General features: G+C 39.1%; 1 protein-coding gene across 4 annotated transcripts; it reads right to left on the bottom strand.

Annotated features, from left to right (window-relative positions):
- Positions 1-4,964: 4,964 nt before the first annotated feature.
- DDIAS (DNA damage induced apoptosis suppressor) lies at positions 4,965-25,155 on the bottom strand. 4 transcript variants are annotated; one of them, XM_040964213.1, is made up of 6 exons: positions 19,686-19,922; positions 16,314-16,400; positions 14,615-14,743; positions 10,649-10,810; positions 9,386-9,503; positions 4,965-7,633 (listed from the first exon to the last, which is right to left on the bottom strand). In XM_040964213.1, the coding sequence occupies exons 2-6, from the start codon at positions 16,325-16,327 to the stop codon at positions 5,072-5,074; spliced, it is 2,985 nt and encodes a 994-aa protein (XP_040820147.1). In that variant the 5' UTR covers positions 16,328-16,400; positions 19,686-19,922; the 3' UTR covers positions 4,965-5,071. The 4 variants fall into 4 exon arrangements, with proteins under 4 accessions (XP_040820147.1, XP_040820149.1, XP_040820150.1 ...); XM_040964215.1 differs by lacking the exons at positions 16,314-16,400; positions 19,686-19,922 and adding an exon at positions 25,051-25,155; XM_040964216.1 differs by lacking the exon at positions 16,314-16,400.

The raw sequence follows: 25,155 nt of genomic DNA, 5'->3' as shown, positions 1-25,155 counted from the left end.
AACTGGTTTTTATTCAGTTTCCTCATTTCCAAAGTGAGGATTTAACTGGTTTTTATTCAGTTTCCTCATTTCCAAAGCGAGGATTGACATGCTCGTCTCCATTTATCAGTTACTATATGCCAAGCAGTATTTTAGTCCCTGAGCTGATAGCAGTGAACAAACCATATATATATTCTCAAGGATTTACATACAACAGGGTAGGAGTAAAGAACTAGGTATCTGTCAAGTGCTGATACAATAAAGAGCGAAGCCCATGCAACAGTTTCATTGGTTAATTCTATACCTATTAGTGCCACCATCCAATATGGGTGCCGGTTCATGTCCTGGTTGCTCCACTTCCCATGCAGCTCCCTGCTTGTGGCTTAAGAAAGCAGTGGAGGGTGGCCTAAAGCCTTAGGACACTGCACCCACATCAGAGACCTGGAAGAAGCTCCTGGCTCTGAACTTGGAATCATCTCGACTCTGGCTATTGTAGCCATTTGGAGACTAAACTAGTGAATGGAAGATCTTTCTCGCTGACTCCTCTTCATCTGTAAATCTGCCTTTCCAATAAAAATAAATCTTAAAAAAAAAAAAAAGGTAATAACAAGAAGTAAACCAGGGCAAAAAGAGATAGTGATGATGCAGTATTGCTGTTTTGGTAAGGTGATCAAAGTGCCCCACTAGTAATGTGTCATTTGAAAATAGGCTTATATGGCGTAAGGGAAGGAACGCGTGTGCAAATCTTAGCAGAGAGACTGGGGCATGTAAAGGCCTTAAGACAAAAGACTTCTTAGAAGCATCAAGGATTCTAGAATGGCTGAGACAAAATCAATGAATGAAGAGAACAGGGCAGATGATGTTTGAGTTGCGCACAGATCATAGACCCTGGCTGTCAGGACTTTGGTTTCTACTTGCAGTGAGATGGCAGCTCTTGAAGTGTGCATCTCAGAACAGGGAGCTCAATCTTGCCCATCAAAAGTTTTTTCCTTTCTTAATTTAAATACTGTTCCTCCTCCTTAGATTTAAAATTCTCTGTTGAATCACATCCCTTTCTTCTCTTAAAATTCTCTGTTGAATCACATGAGTTGTTTGACCTGCAGTTTCCTGATATGAATCGTGTTTTCACTTTCATGGTAAAGGTATATGCTTGTTGTCAGATTTGTAAGTAGGCAGCTGGATACAAAGGAACGATGACTGTTTCATTCTCTTTAACAAGAGGGCATAGTCATCTTAAACCTAGCACAGCTCCAGGTACAATCTGGAACTTAATAATTTGCTCAATGAATACTGAGGTAAGATCTATGGTAAGATTTAATACAAACAGGTTCTGAAAAATTCCATGGCACTATCATTACTAACAGTATTGCCACTGTTACTGCAGTAGGGGTCATGAAATTACCCCAAACTGGCATTTTTGTCAAAAAGAAGTTATTTCTTAGTCCTGAAGAAAACATGGTACTTGTGCATTGAGATTGTACACAGTGATTAAACAGTAAATATACACCCATTCTCCTAAATTTTCAATAATATACCACTTTCTACTTTGCACTGGTACATGAATCTTATTTACAATTGTTTCTATAAAGGCCTTGTAAAAATACAAGTAACCTTGACTGAAGAACAGAAATGGAGAAGCCAAAGCTGTGAGAGTGGTATCTTAGAAATATAGGAAGTTCAGAGATTAAATAAGGAGTAACAAATCCACTGGATTTCAGTAAAATTACTGATACCATAGCTACTGTGGTTCCACAGACTGCAGGTTAAATATTGACTGGGCTGAAAGTTGACTACTCAATTTTTTCAGAAGAGGTGGATTAACAAGTCAACCAGCAGGGTACTTACAAGGAGTAAATCTTGGGGTTAAAAAGAAAGGCACAAATCACTGGAAAGTAAAAATTGAGTCCATAGTGATAAAGTGATGAAAGAAAAAAACTCATTTGCCAACGCTGGCAGGTGGTTATACTTTATTTTAAAACATTTACTTTCCTTACAGAGGTGAAGAGATGGGGATTGCAGACTCATGTGGGCCTCTGGTAGGGAGAGGGTGAGGGTGGGAAGGGAAGGAGGGGTGGTAGAGATGTGTCAGTGTGGTGGTGGGGAGAGGTAAGAGGGTAGCTTTCCTTGTTGCCAGTTGTTAGTGGCAGGAATGGAGATGGTCCACTGAGAAGAGATGGCAGCCTTGTGGACTGAAGGCGGTTGGAGGGTAGATGTCCTGGGAATGTTAGTTGAGTGGTCAGTGTGTAATAAGTGACATATTTCATTTGTCCTTGCAGGAGCTCTTCATTGTTCTCTTCATATAACAACTAAGGATTGTCAGCTGTCAATGTGTGCCTTACAGGCTAGTTGCTTTCTGTAGAACTTGATCTGAAGGGTGTCACTTGCTCTTCTTTTCACCCTTATACTTTTATTTTTAAAAACGATTGAGGCATAGAGAACTCCCATCTGCTGATTCACTCTCTAAAGACCTACAGGAACTCAACCCAGGACTTTCAAGTATAGTACTAGAATCTAACAACTTGCCCCATCATCACTGCCTTCCTAGGACCTGCATTAGCCAGAAGATGGAATTAGGATTCGTATCAGGATCAAATATGAGATACAGGCATCCTAACCGGTGTTTTAATTGCTAGGGTAAAACCCCAGCCAGGCTTCTTTACTGTTATAAAGGAAAGAAAAGGGGTGAATACGGTGTAACCAGGTAAAGCATTACCTATAATGTTGGCATCTATATGGGTGCTAGTTTTGAGTCCTGGCTGCTCCGCTCTGATCCACCTCCCTGCTAATATGCCTGGGAAAGCAGAACATAACCCAAGTATTAGGCCTTTGCACCCACATGGGAGACCTGGAAGAAGCTCCCAGTTCCTGTATTTGGCCCAGCCGAGCTCTGGCTGTTGTAGACATCTGGGGGAGTATACCAGTGGATGGAATACTTTTCTCTTCCTGTCTGTAAACCTTATGTAAAAATAAATAAATAAATAAATAAATAAATAAAATAAAGGCCTAAGTGTACAGTGGAAATTAGATACATTAACCAAGTAATCTTAGTTTCACAGATAATGGGACAAACTGATATTTTTCTGTGTAATACAAAAATACACACCATAAAGTATTACTGCCCCAAAGTCATATGTCTTAAGCTCTAATCTAGATGAAATGAGTCAAAGGAAAGGAATGATATCCTGACACTAATGCAGCAAACATACAAATCTAGAATGTTGTACTCTAGAACTAAACAGTGATTTCATTTTTTAAAAAGGTGTATGTATTTGAAAAACATTTAGAGAGAATCTTCCATTTGCTGCTTCATTCCCCAAATAGCTGTCATGGTTAGAACATGGCTGTTCTGAAGCCAGGAGCCTAGAGCTTCTTCTGAGTCTACCCATGTAGGTGCAGAAGCCCAGAGATCCAGGCCATCTTCTGATGCTTCAGGCACATTAACAGAGAGCTGTATGAGAAGCGGAGCGACCATGACAAGAACCAGCGCCCATATGGGATGCCAACACTGCAGTCCAAGGTTTAAACTACTATGCCACAGTGCCAGCCCTAGTGGTTCGGTGTTTTCATGAAGTTAATGTTTCAGAAAATAAGACAATAAGTTTTTGAAACAAAGGATACAACCAACAACTGAGGGTAAACCGTAATGAAATACTTATCAAATAACATTAATAATTATAACTTGAGGACAAATACAAAATTTTAAATATGGGCTGAATATTAAACAGTATTTTAATACTACTATTTTTCTTGGGTGTGCAAATGATATTGTGGCCATTCAGAAAAAATCCTTTTATAATGATTCATAGGGAAGTATTTTAGTGAAATGTCCCATCTGTAGCAACCTTTAAGTGGTTCAGCAAAACTCCAAAATGTTTATATAAGAAAACAAGCCAAGCAGACAAGTCGAACTGATTAGAATGACTGAACAAAATGTTATGTCACTGCACTATTTTTTTCAAGCTCTCAAAACAAAAAGGGAAGAGAAAATATCTAGCATTGCCAAAGGTAGAAATATGAGGGGATACTGCTTACAAGACTTCAAAGATGGATGTACAATAAGTCAAAAACCCCAAATTAAAAAAAAATATTTCACAGGGTGCAGCTACAATGCTGCTGTGACTGTGTGGGAATTATTCTTCATTTTTTCTGATTAGCATTGCTTGATTACCAGACTAAGAGTTTGGGGAAAGGAGGTTTTGCCTTTGATTTACAGTTCCAACCACAGAGTCTGGCATGTAGGAAGCATTCAATCAATACTTAGTAAATACAATTAATATATTAACTTCTAAATAGTAAACAGTACTGGGTTAACTGCTTCTGTTTCGATAGCAACATGTATGGCATCCCCATTAAACTTGTATTGCTACATTTTCTTTTACCAGTATATCCATCCACTGGTATACTCCCCCAGATGTCTTCTTTTTAGAAGGTACTTTATAGGCAGATACTCAAAGATCTATCTTCTGCTGCTTTGCCAGGCAGGAGTTGCACCAAACATGAAGTAGCAAAAACTTAAACTGGTGCTATTATATGGGATGTTAATGTCACAAGTACTGGCTTAATTTGCTACACTATCCTTTCTACTATATTATCTTGAAATTGCTTGCCCCTGTTTTATTTATCAGATTGAAATTTGACACCAGTGATGTTAGGGATCTGGATGGAAAGTGGAACAGCCCGGACAAGAACTGGCACCCATTTGAGATCCTGGTGCATACAAGGCGAGGGATTTAGCTACTAGGCTATTGTGCTGGCTTGTCATTTCCTATTCTTAACTGATTGAGAAACAGCACATTTTGGTTTGCAAAGGCTTTATTTCTGGAATGTACATGTGATTTTAACAATCTTTAAAAGGCAAAATTAACAATATTACTAAAGTTCACTCAACAATATAAAGTGCATAAACTCTAAATCATAGTGTCTTGGGAGGTCCATGGCTTTACATTTTTGAAGACACAATAGCACGTAGAACACTTTCTATTTGCTTTTCCTCAAGTATTCAAAATGCAAAGGATGCTTTCCATGCCACTAGAGGCAAGTTTCTGGAAGATTTATCTTCACTTAAGTTAAGATACTGAGTTCAGGAGATCTTTTATGAAAATAATTCAGGAGACCAAGCATATTTATTTTCAGGTGCAGAAGACAGGCAATTTTCTGAAAATGGATAGTAATGTTTGACTTCTGAAGAAGAATTAAGCCCAAGACTTAATTCTTTGGAGATCTGGTCTGAAGTTTTACAGTTATATTTAGGAGTTGTCTGTTTTGTAACTGCTGTAAACATATTCTTTAAATTTAACTTCTTAATTAAACACTCATCAGTTCTTTCTTTGGCATATTTAGTTTTCTTTCTTGGTAATTCTCTTTGATCAGGGGAATTCTGTGCAGCAAAGCTTTTCTGTAGACTCCTGACTTGGAATCCAAGCATGTCAGAAACAAATACTTTTTTTGTGGTAGGGGGGACCCATTCATCACTATCAGTTTCAGGGCTCTCAGCAATAGGACAGTGGTTAAAAACCTCTGGTTGTGCAATACTAGGTGTAACAGGGTTTCTGGATTTCTGGATGGTTGTTTTTATATTTTGTGGACTGCCTGGGGTGGCTTTCAGCTTGTCATTTTTAAAAGAAATTCTAGTTTTTCCCGTGTTAGCATCAAGATCTGAATAAAAAGCTGGAATTTTTTGGAAAGCTTTCCTTATTCCATAAATTCTTGTTCCTTGAAACCCTGCAACTGGAGTTGACTGTGAACATGGAACAAAGTCTTGACTGTCTTCAAAATCCTTTTCTGAGTCTGACTGGCAGTCAGGTGGAGGGGAGAATGTTCTTGGATGCCTGCAGGCAGATGCATTTTGCATGGATAATTTCTGTGAAGGTTGGCTGGAGCTTTCAGAAAGTGCCTTCACTGAAAAATCAGGCTCTACTTGAAGACTTTCTGCCAAAGATGTTCCCAAATGCAATAAAACATCCTGTGAATTTTTGATAATTTTCACTGTAACATTTATTTCTTTATCGATATCATCAAAGAGCTCAGCAGAAGTGTTGTAGACACCTTCATGGCCAGCAGAACAGCTCTGTGATAAGTCATCACTGGTATGTCCATAAGGGATATCTTTTAGTGTATGTGTACTTGTATCTGGACTACTGCAAGGAATTTCTAAAGAATATGTAAGTTTCCTACATACTGTAAAACTGTCACCTTCATTTTCTGGCCACCTATAAGATTGTTTATGATCTACTTTGCAAAGATCAGAAACATCATAATACTTCCTAGAACACAATGCTGTCAACTTCTCATTCATTTCTGAAACTGACTTTCCTTCATATCCATTAAAATATTTGATACTTAGATAAGAATGCTCACTCTCTGAAGTATTGGGCCTACATAACATTTCATCCCCACGAGTCTTCTTAACTGTTGTTTCTGAATCTTTTGCAGAAAGAAAACCTGACTGGTAAGTATTTTGTAGAAAAAAACGTGAAGTATTTCTTCCAAAACTGGTTATAGAAACTGCTTCTGTGGTGCTATCTGGTTGTGACTGCTTTTGAGCATTAGAACTTGGATCTGCTTCACAGTTGGAAAGGAAGTTTCCTTGGCTAGAGTTTGTGATGACTGCTGCTTGTGACGATCTTAAAGCTATAGGTGGTGTGTGCAAGTCTTCAGTACTTCTTTGAGGCACTCCGGACAACCTGCTGTGGTCTGCATGTAATTCATTGATGCCATCTGCATTATGTTTCCTAAGAGAGGCATCTGTCTGGGTTACAGCAGTCTCACTTTCAACAATTGCTAAAAATTTGTTCAGGCTTTCGGAAAGTGGCAGATTATCCCAAATCTCGGAGTCAGAATTCTGGGAATCACTAGCTGTCTCTTCAAGTTTAAAAGGTGATAGTGAATACACAGATTTCTCTTGAAGGTTAATGGGGGTATCAGGATTATGATGTTGGTAACATGGTATTTCATACTCGGTGTAAGTGTTTTTTATCTGTATTACACTGTGGACGGATTCTCTATCATTTGACTTTGGAGGCTCCTCCAAGTTCAAAGAGAATAAATTAGAGTCAGTAAGTCCAATATCATGACGGCTGCTGTGTAATCCACTCAACTGATCAGTTTGGAAGCCATATTTGACATCCAACTTTTCTGCTATATCATTTTTTTCCATATGTGAAACAAGGCTCCATGAACCCTGACTGGGATCATGGCAGCTTTTGGAATCTGTGGCCTCTGCAGAAGACAAACAGTTTTCATTCTGGTGAAGAGTGCCAACAACTCTGCTTTGTTCTAAAGCTGAAAGATCATTACCATCTGTTTGTGGTGAACCAATGGAAGTGAGTTCAAGTGATAGCGGCCAGAATCTTAAAAGCTTTTCTTTGTCACAGGATCTGAAAAAGCAAGTGCTGTCAGAACCATGTATGCTGCTGAACTGACTATCTGATTGATCCAAAGTTAAAAAGTCGCTGTTAGGTGATTGGGAGATACCATGAAGTTTCCTGAAATTCAAAGTCTGCAAAAGCTGATGAAAGTAGTCAATGACAGTAAACCCTGCCACAAGTGGGTCTGGTAGAACAACCTGGCAAGCTACAAGTTCTTTAGCTTCTCTTTTGTGATCACAGCACTGCTGCAGAGAGTTACTGGAATCTGGAAGTTGGGTTCCAAAATTCTGTGAAAGAAATGAGTTAAATAAGTTTTTTTTTTCCCCCTTTGGACTTACATCTCAAATAGATTAAAAGGTTAAAGGCTACAACAATCGCAAAGCAGGCTAATCCCCTCCCTGTGGTACTAGCATCCCATCTGGCTGCCAGTTCATAGGTTCAAATCCCAGCTTCTCCACTTCCAAAGCAGCCTGGGAGAGCAGCAGAAGATGGCCAGAGTCTTTGGGATTCTGCACCCATGTGGGAGACCAGGAAGAAGCTCCTGCCTTCCAGGCTTGGAATAGCTCAGCTCTGGCTATTGCAACTATTTGCAACAGAGGAAGGAAGACCTTCTCTCTTTATCTCTCCTCTCTGTGAAAAATTTGCCTTTCAAATAAAAACAAAATAGGTCTTAAAATAAAAAAAGGCCAAAGCTGATACAATTATAAATTCACATCCTCTAATATCATTGCCTGTAGTATTTTATGCAGAGTAGCGTATTTAAGAGATCTGACATTAAAATCCAGTTCCAGAATTTATTAGTATTCTGGGTCTTTGTAAAAGTTATTTAATATTCCTGAAATTTAAAAAAAGATTCATTTATGTATTTGAAAGGTAGAGTGACACACAGAGAGAGAAAGTAGCAGAGAAAGATTAGAAGAGACTGATTCCATCCACTGGTTCACTCCCTTGGCTGCAACAGCCAGGTCTGGGCAAGGAAGAGAAAGCCAGGAGTCAGGAACCCCTGCTGGCCTCCCACATAGGCTGCAAGGACTTAATGCTTTCATAGATGCATTGCAGGAAGCTAGAAGGGAAGCAGAGCAGCAGGGCATGAATCAGCACTGAGATATGGGCTGCTGGTATGACATGTGGTGGCTTGACCTGTCATGTTATAATGCTGGCTCCTTTGAGCTTGGTTTTGTCATTTATAAGAATAAAAATGTGGAATTATTGTTTAGCAGTTAACATGAGTAACTGCATAATGCTTAGTAACAGTAGTTAATAAATAAACTGTATTTCTCATTAGCTTCCATAAACTTTTGCGTTTAAGGAAATGTTCCCCTTTATTAATGGGAGAGGCAGACAACGTAAGTCTGTATAGTATGTGTGAGAAAGGCGGGCGGGGAGAGAGAAAGTTCCCCTGTAGCTCTTGGTTTTACCTTCATTTTGTTTTTTTCTTACCTTTTAGTGATGGAGTACTCTATACTCCTTCCCCCACCGCCCCCCCCCCGCTTTTGAAACTCTGATTCTAGTGTGGACATTTTTCTCTTTAGTATATGAGACATAAAATTATTGCAGCTTTAGTCAGTACATTCTTTTAACTTATTCTACAGTCACTTTTTAATTATATAAGACTATCTTTCTTCATTTAGTCTTAACATTCTTATTAATATTCACTTTACCATCAATATAGTTCCTTCCATTCCCTTTTACAGATGGCAGAAATGAATGGTAGAACATGAACAAAATGTGTAGTTAAGCAAACACCTAGCATCAAAATCAACTATCTCACACTTCTGAATTTATAAGAAATTTATATTTCAAACTTCTACAAGCATCTGAACTTGGCTACTTTGACTTTTGAAAGAGGAAGTTGCCACACATGGTATTTTAACAGATTTCCTGTAGACTATTTTTACACAGCTTAAAGAGCTTTTTTTTAAAAAAGTTTTTACACGTCTTCTCATTTATGTAACTCATAAAAATTACATGGAAAATTTAAATCATTTTCATTACAACAGAAATAACACAATACTAAAAAGAACACTATTCATAATTACCGTCACTCCGAAAATAAGTCTTTGTCCAACAAAGCAAGTTTCAACTGCTTTAGTTAATAGGTTTTGTGTTGCGTTGCTGTCCAATATTTCCGGTATTCTACTAGGATCCTGAATATACCTTGATTGGAAATAAGATAAAAAATGTGACTGGATAAGCTTTGAAATTTTATTTTGCTGTGAAGTGAGAAGATACAGTTAGTTTGAAAATTCATGAATGTTTTGTGTTACATAGAGAAAAGGGGAGAATAACTACGAGGCAGGTATTTTGCTCCTTGGAGTTTTCCATAGCACTGAAAGATCAAACAAATAAATCTTGCCCTGCTCCAACAAAGAACCGGACCATCAGTGGGAATAAAATAGATGCTTGTCTAGTCAACAGGCCAAGCCATTCCAAAACAAACTGAAGTAGTAGTGGGAGCAATGGCAAAACGTCTGCCTAGCCCTTCACCTCACTGAAGAGGGAATTCTTTTCCCTGGCAGTGTGGTTTCAGTCTCTTCACTCTCTTTCTTCAAGCCAGGTTGTTCTTAAGGACATACTACTTCTGTGAAGTGTTCAAGGGTGGAGGACAAAGACTGAAGGGGAAGCAAAGCTTCAATTGCTCATATAGATCTTCAAGAACATCTTAATGGGTCAAATGATGCAGATGAAGTTGCAATGCAGATGAAAAACTTTCAACTTCCTGCCTCAGGAAACTTTAGCCACTTGAATGCTAACCTTAACTTAGATCACCCTTCATTATGAAATGATTTTATTTATTTTTTAATTTTTCTACTTTGTATTAGAGTTTTGCAATCTAATGTTATCATTAGTTGTTTTAAAAAAAAAGCCTGGTTTAACATCATCACAGTACGTATTCACGGAATAAATATCTGTTTCTTACTTAATGATCTATTCCAAAAGACAGACTTATTTATTGGAAAGGCAGAGAGAGAAAGCCTGAAGGTCAGAGAGAGAAAGCAAGCCAGTTAGTGACAGGGGCCAACCTGATGCCTCCTAGGGTGCATGTTTGCAGGAAACTAGGATTGGGAGCATGGTAGCAACTGAAGCCCAGACAGTCTAATAATGTGGGAGGTGTCCTAACCAGCACCTCCACTGCTAGGCCAAATGCTGGCTGGGCCCCAATTGTCTTTTAGAGGAAACAATGATCTAAGGTGAAAACTACCTTTTTTAATTCAACATGCCATCTTAGGAATATCTATTTTCAACTTCTATTGGTATATTAGAAGAGCAGCCAGAGGGAAAAATGCTTTAAATATTCATACCTGTGCAAATCAGTAGCAGTAAGCCCAAAAAATGTATCTAAGCAGCTTCCAAATACAGTAATGATAAATAATTTGTTTGATTCTGTAACTTTTAGGGAAAGTTTATATCTGTAATTAGCATTTTCAGCTTTACCAGTAAAACCACACTTTGGACACTTGGACCTGGAAAAGTAAGGAAAAAAGTGTAGTATACAGTAAAATTTTTTATATGAAAACAAATTAGAAAAGTTAAAAATATTTTATGTACAAACATTTCTCCACAATACATTTTTCTTAAAATATTGCATAATGAACTTTAAAAAATTTTTTCCGGGCCTGGCAGCATGGCCTAGCGGCTAAAGTCCTCACTTTGAATGCGCCTTGGGATCCCATATGGGCGCCGGTTCTAATCCCGGCAGCCTCGCTTCCCATCCAGCTCCCTGCTTGTGGCCTGGGAAAGCAGTCGAGGACGGCCCAAAGCTTTGAGACCCTGCACCCGTGTGGGATACCCGGAGGAGTTTCCTGGATCCTGGCTTCGTATCGGCATAGCACTGGCTGTTGCGCTCACTTGGGGAGTGAATCATCGGATGGAAGATTTTCCTCTCTGTCTCTCCTCCTCTCTGGATATCTGACTTTCCAATAAATAAAATCTTAAAAAAAACCCACAATAATGAAAAACATTAAAAAAAAATACCTCTAAGGCCGCAAGACACCCTCCCTTCAAGAAGAAAATAATGATTTCTATGTAAATTCAGTTTCACTTGTGTAAGTTTACAATCTTTTTTGGGTGGATGCAAAATTTGTGAACTATGATTCTTGCTTTAATAAGAATAGAAATCCCACAGTAATTCATAAATAGCAACACTAGTAACAGTGTTGGCGATGGATTTCTAGACTAAAGGGACCACAGATCTATGAAGTCACTTAGGACATCATGCATTTGTTTGGACTTAGTGGATGGCTCTTAAGGCTCGTGCCTTGTTCATAACTTTGGGGAATGTACATACATATGCCTATACACTATAAAACTAACCTTACATTTACATTTATAACTCTGGTTATGCAGATTTAAAAATATTTAAAGATCTTCTGCAAAGATTATAGTGTGGACTCTATTGTCATTAATTTGCAAGGAAGCACAACCAAAAACATACAAAAAAAACCCAAAAATAAGAAAACAAAAAACAAAACAAGAAAACAAACACAAAAGCATTTGATTTGTGTGTTTTTTTGGGCCAATGTGACACATACATGCAGAGAATAGATTCTTTTTCATGGATTATGTTTCCACAGGCTTTTAGTTTTACATGCTTTTCAAATGGTCCAAACAGAGCTCCTTTCCCAGGGAATTTCCAGTTCTGGGAAGGAGGGAGTGCCATTCTAAATATAAATCCTGCACAGTGTTGATGAGGGCAGACAGCAGGCATATTAGTGAGGCTTATCCATATCTCTGCCCCTGACTAGTTTTATATAATTTTTCTAAGCTTTGGTTGTCTCCTTGGAGGGTAGGCATTAATAGCAGCACCAATTTCATGGAACAAAGTGCTTGTATTAAAGTGCTATGATGTCCACAAATTCCTATCATAGTGCCTATCACATAATAAACACTCATTAATATTATCTATTAGCATACCAATCTAAAGAGATAGCAACACAGCAATGCTGTTCAACCTAAATTTTTGATGATTACCTTTAAAAGAAACAGCTTGGAAGGAAGTTTCAAAAATATAACCACTTACTACAAACATTAATATGCCTATCAGAATAGTGTTTTACATACAACATATACATGGATAAATTATATGATATATATTAACATATTTGAGCCTTTTTAAGAACCCTAAGAATGTTAAGTTCAGATAATTTAAGTCACTTGTTCAAGGCTATAAATGATAAAGCTAGAATTTGAACCTACGTCATCTGGTTCCTGAGAATTAATATTTTTAATCACCATGATTAATGGCAAAGTATACTTCAAATAATCTGTAAAAGTAACACAAGGTATCATTTTAGAAATCCTAATATATAAGTTATAAATTGTGCTAGATTTCTGTGTATTAACTCTAATTATCCCCTATTGTGGGGACAGCTCCACTTTATTATTATCTTTAGATTTATTTATTTAGATTTACTTTTATTAGAAAGGCAGAGGAGAGACAAAGAGAAAGACCTCCCATTTGTGGATTCATTCCTCAAATGGCTAAAATGGCTGGAGCTGAGCCAGGAGCTCCTTCCAGGTCTCTCACATGACTGCAGGGTCCCAAGGTTTTGAACCATCCTATACTACTTTGCCAGGCCATAAGCAGAAGGCTGGATTGGAAGTGGAGTTGCTAGTACTCAAACCAGAGCTCTTTTGGGATGTCAGTGCTTGCAGGCAAAGGATTAGCCAACTGAGCCACTGTACCAGCCCCTGTTGTCCCACTTTTTAAATGAGTTTTACAGAAGTTAAATATATCGTGCTCTAACTCATATTACTAGTAAATGCCAGAGCCTATCTGTAATCCTATTGTGTCCTCTGAAGCCTGAAATTGTTCATTCTTAGTGCTTATCCTGATGAAAACAAATACATGGTTCGTGGTTTTTATTTGTGACAAATGATAATCAAGAACCTGAAAAATGAATAAATGTGACATCATAGTGTCATTTAGTCATTAATTCAGCAAACATTTGTTGAATGTTTGATATGAGTCTTCAATGAAGTGCTTCAATAAGTCTTCAATGAAGTGCTTTAATAAAGTAGTAACTACTTCAAAGATAATTGAAGAGTAGATGTGAGAAGTGACCCTTCTTGCTTTTCTGTTCAATGTTAAGTGAACAAAAAAACAATGCAAGGAATATTGCATACTACTCTTCCTTACTACTAGGATGCACTTTTGCCTTATCTTCTAGACAGAGAAAAAGTGTTCTTGAGGAACTGAACTCACTTCTACTCTAGAAAGACCAGAAGATCCTACACTCTCAGATATACTTGGCCGACATGTGAGCATGATCATAAACTATGTGTCAAGCAGTTTTGAGATGCTACATAGAAATTGCTATAGACTGAGTACCTTTAATCTGTGAACACAACATTCAAAAGGTTCACCAAGCTGAACTTTTCAGTAATGACATGATGTCCAAAAGCTTTGGATTTTGGGGTAGGGATGGTTTACTAGTAAAGTCTATGCAAAATTTCCATAATTCAAGGCCAGTGCCATGATGTAATTAATGCACAAAGTTGCTGCCTGTGGCACCGCAACCCACATGGGCACTGGCCTCAATCCTGGCTGTCACTTCTGCCAATATGCCTAGAAAATCAGCAGGTAATGGCCCAAGTGCTTGGGACCCTGCATCTAAATGGAAAACCCAGAAGAAGCTCCTGACTCCTGCTTTTGGATCAACTCAGCTCTGATTTTGCAGCATTTCCCAGAGTAAATCAACACTTTGGGAGACCTCTCTGTCAATAAATAAAACCTTTTTTTAAGAAAGAGGAAAGGTTTGGATTAATGCAGATATGGAAAGACTGATACCTAAAAACAAAGGTCAAATAAAAATTGCAAAAACTCTGAAACCTGAAACACTTCTAGATCCAAGCACTTGGGTTGAGGGAATCTTCATTCTGTATAATGTATTACCTGTTTTCAAAGAGTTTTTTCACATTAAAAAGCAATTTGGCTATCATGCAAATACGAACAAACAACAAACAAAAAACCTCCCACATTATTTCCAGAGATCTGAGAAGTAGGTTACTTTTTTGTTTTTAACAGGTTGGTCTGAGAAGTTATTTTTCTTCTCTGAGGCAGGTAGTTAGAAGACTTGGCAAAAATTTCCCCCTTATCATGGAGAATTATCAGCCAATTTTATTCTCAGATTTATAGAACAAATCCTTGAGGATTCCTGTGAGAACCTCATATTCTGATATAGTAAATTTAGTCTCTATTACCCTTGGATCCATAAGAAATCTACAGTATACACCCATATTTCCTTTCTTAGGCCTATAAGCTTTACCTCTTGGAAGCTAGGATTATTCGAGAGAAGCACTTTGGACATGATGGATATATAAAAGTTGAATTCTGCAGAGCAAGTACTGAGGCAAGGAGAAATTTTCTTCTTCTATTCATGCATTCATACTGTGGTCTGCAAAATAAAAATAATCATTGGGATAAATGATAAGCCTTTAATTGTATGTACATACCCATTTATTTAAAACTAAAAGGCTATTTTCCTTTAAAAGATTTATCTATTTTTACAGAGAGAAAGAGAGATCTTCCATCTGCTGGTTCACTCCCCAGAGGGCTGCAGCAGTCAAAGCTGAACTGATTCAAAGCTGTAAGCAGAGCTTTTTCTAAGTTTCCTATGTGTGTGCAGGGACCCAAGGACTTGAACCATCCTCTACTGTTTTCCTAGGCCATAAGCAGGGGACTGGATCAGAAGTGCAGCAACTGGAGCTAGAACTGGCACCCATATATGATTCTGGCGCTACAGCAACTTTCTAGAGTTACTTTTTAGAGTTTATTTATTTTGAAAATTATAAATATATAGAGACAGAGCAAGGCATCTTCCAAGTATTGGTCCACTCCACAAATGCCTGCAACAGCCAACGCTGTAGCACTTTAGGCCAAAGCTGGGAGCCAGGAGCCAGGAACTTGGCCTGGGACTTCATGTGACACCCAGCTTCTTGAGCCCTCATCTGCTGCTTTCCCAGGGTATACATTAGCAGGAAGCTGAGCGGAGACTTGAACTAGGACATGGAATATACTTTATTTTAATTGCTGAGTCAAATATCCACCCCTATATTAATTTCTTAGGAAAACCAGTTAACCAATCTTAAATAATAGCTGTCTTGTTTCACTTTCAAAGTTAAGTTTGTTAAGTGTCAAAGTATTGGAAAATTACCTTTTCTACTTAATTAAAAATATTACTAGAAAGAAAATAAGACAGAGTAAAACAAATATTATTTCTGAATAAATGCTCAATCTCAGTAATTCTGTAAAGATGACACTTAGCTCTCTCTGTTCCTCTTTCTTAAATTATTATTTTATGATACAGTTCTGAAGGCTCTGGGATTTCCTGTCTCCCTCCCCAATTGGCTTCCCCTTTAGTATGACAATGAGTGGTCCTTCATGAACAGTCTTAAGTCCATCGTTCCGCTACTGAAGTGTATCCTGACACTGCAGGCATGGACAATGTTGGAGAGTCCTAGCTTTCTCCTTTTTAAGATACAATCTGGTGTTTACCATTAATAGGGAGGCCATCACATAAACTTACACGAATCATTCAAAGAACTTAAGTTGGTGGAAATGATCTTTTGTTTTAGCTAAAAAATTGTTTTATTAATTTCAGTATGCACATTTTTAGAGTTTTTTTTTAAAGACGACTAATTTGTTTATTTAAAAGGCAGAATTTATGTGTGGCCAGTCCATGTCCCAAATGCTCTATTTCTGATCCAGCTCCCTACTCATGGGCTGGGAAAGCAGTGGGTGATGGCTCAAGTCCCTTGGTCCCTGCACCTACTTGACAAACCTGGAAGAAGCTCCTGGCTAGGATCTGTCCATTGTGGCCAATGTGGGCGGGGGTGTAGAAGCAGCAGGAAGACCTTTCTTTCTGTCCTTCTCTCTGTAAAATTTGCCTTTCAAATCAAACAAAACAAACCCAACAACTTAAAAAAAAAGTCTTGTTTGAAGCCACAATAAATTCTTAGGACTACCTCTTCATATCCATGACACCAAGCTCAGCTCTGAATCCTTGTCATGACTTTCCAGCCTTTCTCTCTTCAACCAGTTATGCTGCATCACTGGATAAAACACAATTCCACCAAATGATAAGCTCATCCTCTGCATAAGGAGTACACATCTAGTAGTTTACTGTGAAGTACCTGATTCAATATTTATTTTACTCAATACTTGCATTTTTTCTCATTTCTAACATTTTTCCTAATTATAGTCATATTGTGGTTAAGCACTTTTATTTAGGGCACTAAAATAGGACTTTATATTCTACAAAAAACATATGTGCATTCACCAAGTCATATCCTTCATACACTGTTACTAAACTCAAACCTTAGGAAAGGGAGGAAAGGGATTAAACTTGTAACTAGACTGGACACTGTGCAAAGTACCATGGGAAAAAATAAAAAAGAACCTTGGGTCTAAAAAGTTTAATGCATAATTACACAGTAATTAGGCAGATAGCACACCAACACATTAAAAACTTAACTATGCAGCAAATAATGCCACATTTATAAGGAAGTATGGTTATACTGTCTTTATTTAAGGGTTTATTGCCCCCTAGTGGATCAAGTAAGTATGCTCAGAACTATAACAGCGATAGAGAATTGAAATGAGAAAGATTAATACAGTACTTTTACCATTTGTGTTTCATCTGATAAACTCCAGCAAGTGGCAAAAATAATTTCCATTTCCCATCCGGTGGGATATAAGATCTTCAAACTATCACTGTTAGATATGCTTTCTGCTGTTTTTCGAAGTTCCTTCATGCACCCTGCCAACCAACCTTGGCTTCTCGGTTTACTGCCTGATTTGCAGTATGGACAATCTTTGATAGAAAACAGTGATGCATGAGAAAAAACTATCAGAATTAGGCAAATATGATGAGCTACAGGAACAAACTGGTATGTTGCAGCTTATCATTCCATCACAATCAACAAACCACATTATAACTATCAGCATATTGGAATCAGTGCTGAGGGCTAGGTCACCTGCTGTGGTGACAATCTGAGTCCCAACTGCTCTCCTTCTGATCTAGCTCCCTGCTAACATGCCTAGGAAAGCGTGGTCCAATGTTTGGGTCCCTGAATCACTGTGGGAGACTTGGAAGAAGTTCCTGGCTCCTGGCTTTGTCCTAGTCCAGCTCCAGCCATTGTAGCCATTTGGAAAGTGAATCAGCAGATGGAAGATTTCTTTCAAACAGAAAAATCTTTAAAAAAAAAAAACAACAACAGTATACTTATTTATCTGTAAATAAGGTGCTGGGAATATTATAAATGATAGACAAACTGACTAGGTCTAATGCAAGAGACAGGTCTTAAATAGATAATCACAAAAGGCGAAAGACAATTTATGGTAAATTCTATAAAGAAAATGTACGTAATACCATGAGTAAATACAATAAGCGGTATAATATAGCTTTTCTTTAGGGAGATGAGGATAGAATTAAGACAGGAAAATATATAATCTTTTCAAGAAAAAGTATTTTGGGCCTGGCGCGGTAGTCTAGTGGATGAAGTCCTCGCCTTGAACACACCAAATCCCATATGGACAACAGCTTGTATCCCAGCGGCCCTGCTTCCCATCCAGCTCCCTGCTTGTGGCCTGGGAAAGCAGTCAAGGAGGGCCCAAAGCCTTGGGACCTGCAGCCACGTGGGAGGCCTGGAGGAGGTTCCAGGTTCCTGGCTTCGGATTGGCTCAGCTCTGACCTTGGCGGCCACCTAGGGAGTGAATCAGCAAACAGAAGATCTTCCTCTTTGCTTATTTGAATTTCCAAGAAGGATAAACAATCTTAACAACAAAAAAAGTGTTTTTTCTCAGTGGTGGTATTAAGAGTTTTTTAAAATTTTCTTTACATATTTAAACCATTTTCTAAATGTGACATTTTTATAGATTTGTTAGTATAATAAAAATATGGGAAGGGACTTAGCTATAGTATACTAAGAAAATGTCAGCTCCTCTTAGTCTGTTACACATGAGAGCAGAAATTAGAATATTTGATGGAAAGCAGGAGAAAATCTAAATGTAAGGGAAGATGGACGGGAATTACATGGGGCCTCAGTTGCTTTTGTTTTGAAGGTCCAAGGATTGCTTAAGTCACGCTCTGACAGATTGGCCTATTGAAACAACGTGGTGTCTTACTGGACACATTCTAATACATTTCTAAATTACAGTGGGATATTCTGGATAGTTGCTTTTTCCTTTTTTCAGTCAAGTCATATGAAGAGTTAAATCATCCAAAGAAACTTTACTAACTTATCACAGGTTAAAAAATAAAAAACATAGGATCGGTACTGGCAATGCGTTTGAGCACAGGTTTGAGTTACAGCTGCTCCACTTTCAATCCAGCTCCCTGTTAACGGCCTGGATAAGGCAGTGGAAACGGCCCAAATGCCTGTGCCCCTGCCACCCACATGGGAACCCTAGAACCCCTGGCTCCTAGTCTTGGCCTCACACAACACTGGCCTTTACAGCCATTTGGAAGGTCATTAGCAGATACAAGTTCTGTTATTAAATAAATTTTAAAAAGACATAATTAAAAAAAAATAATGTCACAGGAGGGATTCATCAGAAGCCCATGTGTATAAAAGGTTTTTTTGGCAGGGGCAGCGGGGTATAAATATGCGGTAAGCCAAAGTATGAACAGAAAGCATTGCAGAAAAGGATCATTAAGTCAATCAACTTTAATGGAATGAGGCTAATTCCTGATTCTTTTCACTCTAGAGATGTTTTTGTCAGTGGAATGAGACATAAAGGGATTTCAAAAAGTTCCTCAAGAAAAAGAGAATTAAAAGATGAGTTTATTTTGGTGCAAAACCTTTTTGAAAACCATGCTTAGTTTATTCATAACATGAATGTTCCATGTTCTTCTTAAAGATTCTTCATATACACGGATTTCAAAATTTTTCTACACAAATAACCTTATCTTTTAATCCCACTTCCTATGAACTTGCTTTAGTACCCTCATATAAGCTGTATTCTATCTCTACGCTAGGCAAACAGTTCTCAGGCTGGAGTGTGCATCAAAATCATGCTTGATAACATCTATGGCTGGACCGCTCCTGTGGAGTTGGATCCAGTCAAACTGGGATAAAGATTGCCAACTTCCCAGGTCATGGCCACGTAACTCACCTACCCTTGAAAACTATTCGCTTAGCCACTGAGACTGACAGATGCACAGCACTGTGACTAGCATAGTTTCAGGTAAATCCCAAAGCCCAGGATCATTTTTGTCTTAAGTTTATTGTATCGCTAGCGTAACTGTTCCTTATCAGGTTCATGGAAAGCATATTAATAGTCTGAAACATCATTCTCACAAGCATTCTCATTGACTCTGACTCAGGTCAACACACCTTATTTCTTCCTTTGGACTGGATTAGAAAACACAGGATAATTATTGAGCATCAGCTCCTGGAGAAAAAAATTCAAATAAGTATTTAGTAGGACCTGGCATATGCAGTTAAGAAAGTGTAAGATGTGAGTCCTATCTTAAAGTCCATAATTCAATGGAGTTCATCATTTTTCTGTTTTACAAACGTGCAAAGTATTTTTTACATCATTATCTCACTCACAGATAAATCATTCAATCAATTAAAGGTTATGAAGCAAATGAAATCAGATGTGAAACTCACACCCTGTATTGACATTACTATTTGTTCAACCTTCACACTTGAAAATTTGGTTGTGTTTTACAATTGTACCCAAAGGAGAAAATTATCCCTTTAAAAAACCCTACTCCCCAGTTCTAATGACATGAGGGAAAAAAACAGTATGACTAATTCTCCATTTTTTTATTCCTCCCCAACCTGTTTTTATCTTACAAGAAGAAAATGTCAACTTTGTGTCCTCAGTTTTCCAAAATCCTATTTTACAGGCCAAAAGGATTCAGCTATGGGAATGATGGGTTTTTGAATTATTTCCTCAATCCTAATAATCTCCTCCAAGGACATATATATGTCTAATTATGTTTTTTAGTCTGAGATTTCTTAATACCCAAACTACAAAACAAACCCTGGGAGCCAGCGCCGTGGCGTAGTAGCCTAACTTTCTGCCTGTAGTGCTGACATCCCATGTAGAAGATTCCAGTTCTTTTTCCAGTTGCACTGCTTCCATTCCAGCTCCCAGCTTACAGCCTAGGAAGGTGGCAAGGGATGGCCCAAATGCTTGAAACCCTGCACCTTAGTGGGATACCCAAAGGAAGCTCTTGGCTCCTACCTTTAGATTGGCTCAGCTCCAGCTGTTCTGGCCACTTGGGAGTGAACCAGCTTATGGAAGATCTCTCTTTGTTAATCTTTCAAATTAAAAAAAAAATTTAAAGCAATAAACAACAAACTCTGCTATGTTCTTCTCTTCGTCACTGTCTGCACAGCAGAGTCAAGAAGTGCACTTTTCAATTCTGTGTTCTCATCTCCCTAAATTCATCCAGCAAGCCACAAGCATTATAGTAAATGCTTTCTTCCTTCTTCTAGTCCCTCTCCCCTCCCAGCAAACTAACTACTCAATTTTTCTTCCTAAATTTTGAAATATCAATTATTATTATTTTCACTTCCATCACCATAAAAATATATGGTTTATTACTGATCATGAATCTAAATTCCTAGTGTGTTTTCCTTCTCCTCCTTAGGGATACAAGTGCTATCTAGACAAACAAAAAAGTTGCAGATGTTTATAATTTAGAAGAAACAAACAAGTATTCAAAATTTCTAAATGCATTCAACGTTCTCAACCACTTTTCCAAACTTTCCCTCTCTTGACATATCCTGAGTAGATTTCATTTCATGCTGTCACAGCTAAGAGTTGTCTGTAAGTTTCTGAGCACTCTTTTTTTTTAAATAAAGATTTATTTTTTATTGGAAAGGCAGATATACAGAGAGGAGGACAGTCAGTGAGAAAGATCTTCCATCTGATGATCACTCCCCACGTGAGTGCAACGGCTGATGCTATGCCGAGTGGAAGCCAGGAACCAGGAACTTCTTTCAGGCCTACCACACTTGGGTGCAGGTCCCAAGGCTTTGGGCTGTCTCCACTGCTTTCCCAGGCCACAAGCAGGGAGCTGGATGGGAAGTGGAGCTGCCCGGACTAGAATCGGCGCCCATATGGGATCCTGACATTCAAGGCGAGGACTTTTAGCCGCTAGGCCACACCACTGGACCCTGAGCACTCTTTTCTCTGGCTTTGAAAGCTCAATGAAATTCAAAGAGGCTCAAAAGACTTCACTGATACTGGAAATCAATAAAATGGTCTATTCCACAGATAAAGTATTAAATTCGCATTGTGTTATCTTTGGGGGCTGTTACCTTGTCAGTTAACAATCTCTTGGCATTGGATGATGCCACGTTGTAGCACATTAAGGCGCTGTGATGTGGTTGCCAGTTCAAGTCACAGCTGCTCCACTTCCAATCCAGCTCCCTGTTAATGCACCTGGGAAAGTAGTGGAAGATGGTCCAAGTGCTTGGGCTCCTACTCCTTGTCTAATTACTTTTTCTAAGTGGGAGGGAGACCCTGAAGAAGCTCCTGGCTCCGGGCTTTGGATAGGCCCAGCCCTAGTCATTGTGTCTATTCTCTTTTTCCCTATAATTCTGCCTTTCAAATAAAGAAAGAAATCTTAACAAAACTCTCCTGGCATGTCTGAAATATTTGATATATTTCTATTTTATTTTCAGAAACATTCATAACAATTACTTGAGAAATAATTAATGACAGTAACATATAATTTTTTAAAAGAGAGGCAGGCAGGTGACTGAAAATTAAATATGATGGTAAAATATTAATGAAAAATGATATAAGCATATTTTGGTACAGAGCTTTTTAAAAATTATTATTAAATCTATGCCTAGTTTCTTCATATTACATAATGAATGTTAAGTAAGGCTTCTTGGGGCTGATGCTGTAGCATAGCATATTATGCTTCTGAATGCAGTGCCTGCATCCCATTTGAGTACAATTTCTTGGCTGCTTCACTTCCCTTCTAATGTTTACAGGAAAGCAGTAAAAGATAGCCCAATCTGTACCCATGCGGGATATCCAGAAGTTCCTGGCTTCTAGCTTAAGATCAGCTCAGCTCCGGCCTTTGTACCCATTCAGATAGTGAACCAGTGGATGGAAGATCTCTCTTTCGGTAACTTTGCTTTTCAAAAAAGAGTAAATAAATCTTTTTAAAAAGACTCTTTATAAACAAGAAAATCTCTAGTGAAAAGACACAGGTGAACCATACTGTTACAGCAGGGAAACCTTACTGAGTAGAATGGTCTGTCCGATTTATCCCACTATTTTATGGGGTATCTATGACAAGGCTGAAGATGCAACAGTGGTATAGAAACAGAGACATGTTTTTGTGTTCAAAGAATTCATAACCTATTAATTCAGACAACAGATAACTATCAATAAAGAGACACAAAGGTACAAACAGCACACGAAGCTCCAGCTTCCCACATCAATGGCTTACCTGACAGCCAACTGTACTTGGCCGTCTCAGCAACTCAAGGTTAACTAATCATAAAATCTGAATTCTTACTTCTCAATCTTCCTTCCCCACAGCTTCCTCCATTAAGGAAACTGCACTACTTTCAACCAGCAGTCCTCCCTTATTCCTTTGTCCTTCAAGTGTCACATCACATCCATCATTAAGCACTCAATTCTCTTAGCATATTAGAAATGAACAGTAATTGCCCCTTATATTCTACCATCTCCTTAATCCAAACTCCACCATCCCTGCACTGCCTCTGAACAGCATGATCTGGTGCTTGCCTGTGTTTGCTGATTGACACCATCCTTTGCAAAAATAGATCAACCATGCCAGTCTGCAGTTTTTTAAAAAGACTTATTTATTTTTATTGTAAAGTCAAATATACAGAGAAGAGGAGAGACTGAGAGAAAGATCTTCCATCCAATGATTCACTACCCAAGCGACTGCAATGGCCGGTGCTATGCCAATCCGAAGCTAGGAGCCCAGATCCTCTTCTGGGTCTCGCACATGGGTGTAGGGTCCCAAGGCTTTGGGCTGTCCTTGACTGCTTTCCTAGGCCACAAGCAGGGAGCGGGATGGGAAGTGGAGCTGCCGGGATTAGAACCGGCACCATTATGGGATCCCAGTGCGTTCAAGATAAGGACTTTAGCCACTAGGTCAAGATGCCGGGCCCAATCTGCAATTCTTTAATGTAGATGTAACTGCTTTCCTTCCTGGGTTTTTGCTCAATGTTGTTCCTTTCTCTTTGGCATGACCTCATAATTCTCAAGTTTCAGTCCTCCATTTAAGTATCAATTTGTCACAAAGGACTTCCCAGACCAATCTAAATCTTGTTATGTTCCTTAAATCCATCCATAACAGGAAACTTACATTAGGTCAGAAAACTTCTTATTTACCATTGTCGTATCTGGCACAGAGGAGTATTTACAAAATGAATTACTGAATGCTCTGCTATCCAGTCTCTCTCTTTTAAGATTTATTTATTTTTATTGGAAAGTCAGATTTACAGAAACAAGCAGAGACAGAAAGATATTCCTCCACTGGATCATTGCCCAAGTGGCCAGAGCTGTGCCGATCCGTAGCCAGGAGTCAGGAGCTTCTTTCATGTTTTACACGAGAGTGCAGGGTCCCAAGGCTTTGGGCTGTCCTTGACTGCTTTCCTAGGCCACAAGCAGGAAGTTGGATGGAAAGTGGAGCAGCTGGGACATGAACCAGTACTCATATAGGATCTCAGCGCATGCAAGATGAAGACGTTAGCCACTAAGCTACTATGCTGGACCTTGCAGTCTTACAGGAGGGAAGGATAGTCGGCCTCACTTAAAAAAAAAAAACTGATACCTAAGGAAAGGGAAAGAAAATTTTGGGTTTAAGTGGGCTGGTGCTATAGCATAACATGCTAAGCCTGTAAGAGTGGCGCTGGCATCCTACATGGTTGCCAGTTCGAGTCCTGGTAGCTTCATCTTCGATCTAGCTCGCTACTGGTGGGCTGGGAAATCAGTGGAGTTTGGCCCAAGTTCTTGGGCCCCTGTACCCATGTGGGAGACACAGAAGTAGATCCTGGTTCCTGGCTTCCTACTAGCCCAGCTTTGGCTGTTGGAGCCATTTGGGGAGTGAAGCAGCAGGTGGAAGATCTCTCGCCTCTCTGTTACTCTGCCTTTTAAATAAAAGTAAATTCTAAAAGTACACGAGGATTCAGAGGACTAGATCCTAATTTTCTGCTAGTATAATAATAATAATAATAATAATAATAATAATAATAATAATATCCAGATTGAGGAAAGGACTAGAAAAGGTCTGAGGGAGGGGGGAAGGAGAATAGTACATTTAAAGAACTCCCAAGACGTTTTATATGGCCAAAGCCTAGGTGGAGTTGGAAAGGCAGGCAAAGGCCAGATAAGGAAGAGCCATGGTGTATTACCCAGGAGGGCAGATAGGCCTGAAAGGTTTTAAGGCGGGGAGTGCCTGGTTAGCTCTGTACTTCCTCGGCCGGGCAGTGTGGAGCCTGTATTGGAAAGCAGCAGCTCTTTTTCAGCTGTGTGTCAGGGCGCAAAACACGTTAGATGAGGGACTGCAACCGAGCCTTTCACTCCTCCACAATCCTGCCCGCTCATTTACAGAGAAACGAAACCCGGAGCGGGGGAGGGGGAGAAACACCACAGACCGCAGCGCTCGGAGTCTCACATCAACGCAGGGCGCTCACCAGCAGCCTCCGGCCTCTGCTCTCCCCGGACGCCTCCTTCCCAGCTCCTCACCTGAGGCACAGGACTGGGGGAACCAGGGCAGGTGTCGCCCCTCGACGCAGAGCCGCCAGACGCCTCAGCTCGCCCGGCCAGTTCCGTCAAACCTCCCGCCTACCC

This window comes from Ochotona curzoniae, unplaced genomic scaffold (genome assembly GCF_017591425.1).
Source record: "Ochotona curzoniae isolate NIBS_2020 unplaced genomic scaffold, NIBS_Ocur_1.0 scaffold_3223, whole genome shotgun sequence".
Classification (NCBI taxonomy): Eukaryota; Metazoa; Chordata; class Mammalia; order Lagomorpha; family Ochotonidae; genus Ochotona; species Ochotona curzoniae.
The sequence above is the reverse complement of the archived record's forward strand: the minus strand, read 5'-3'. Positions and strand labels throughout refer to the sequence as shown.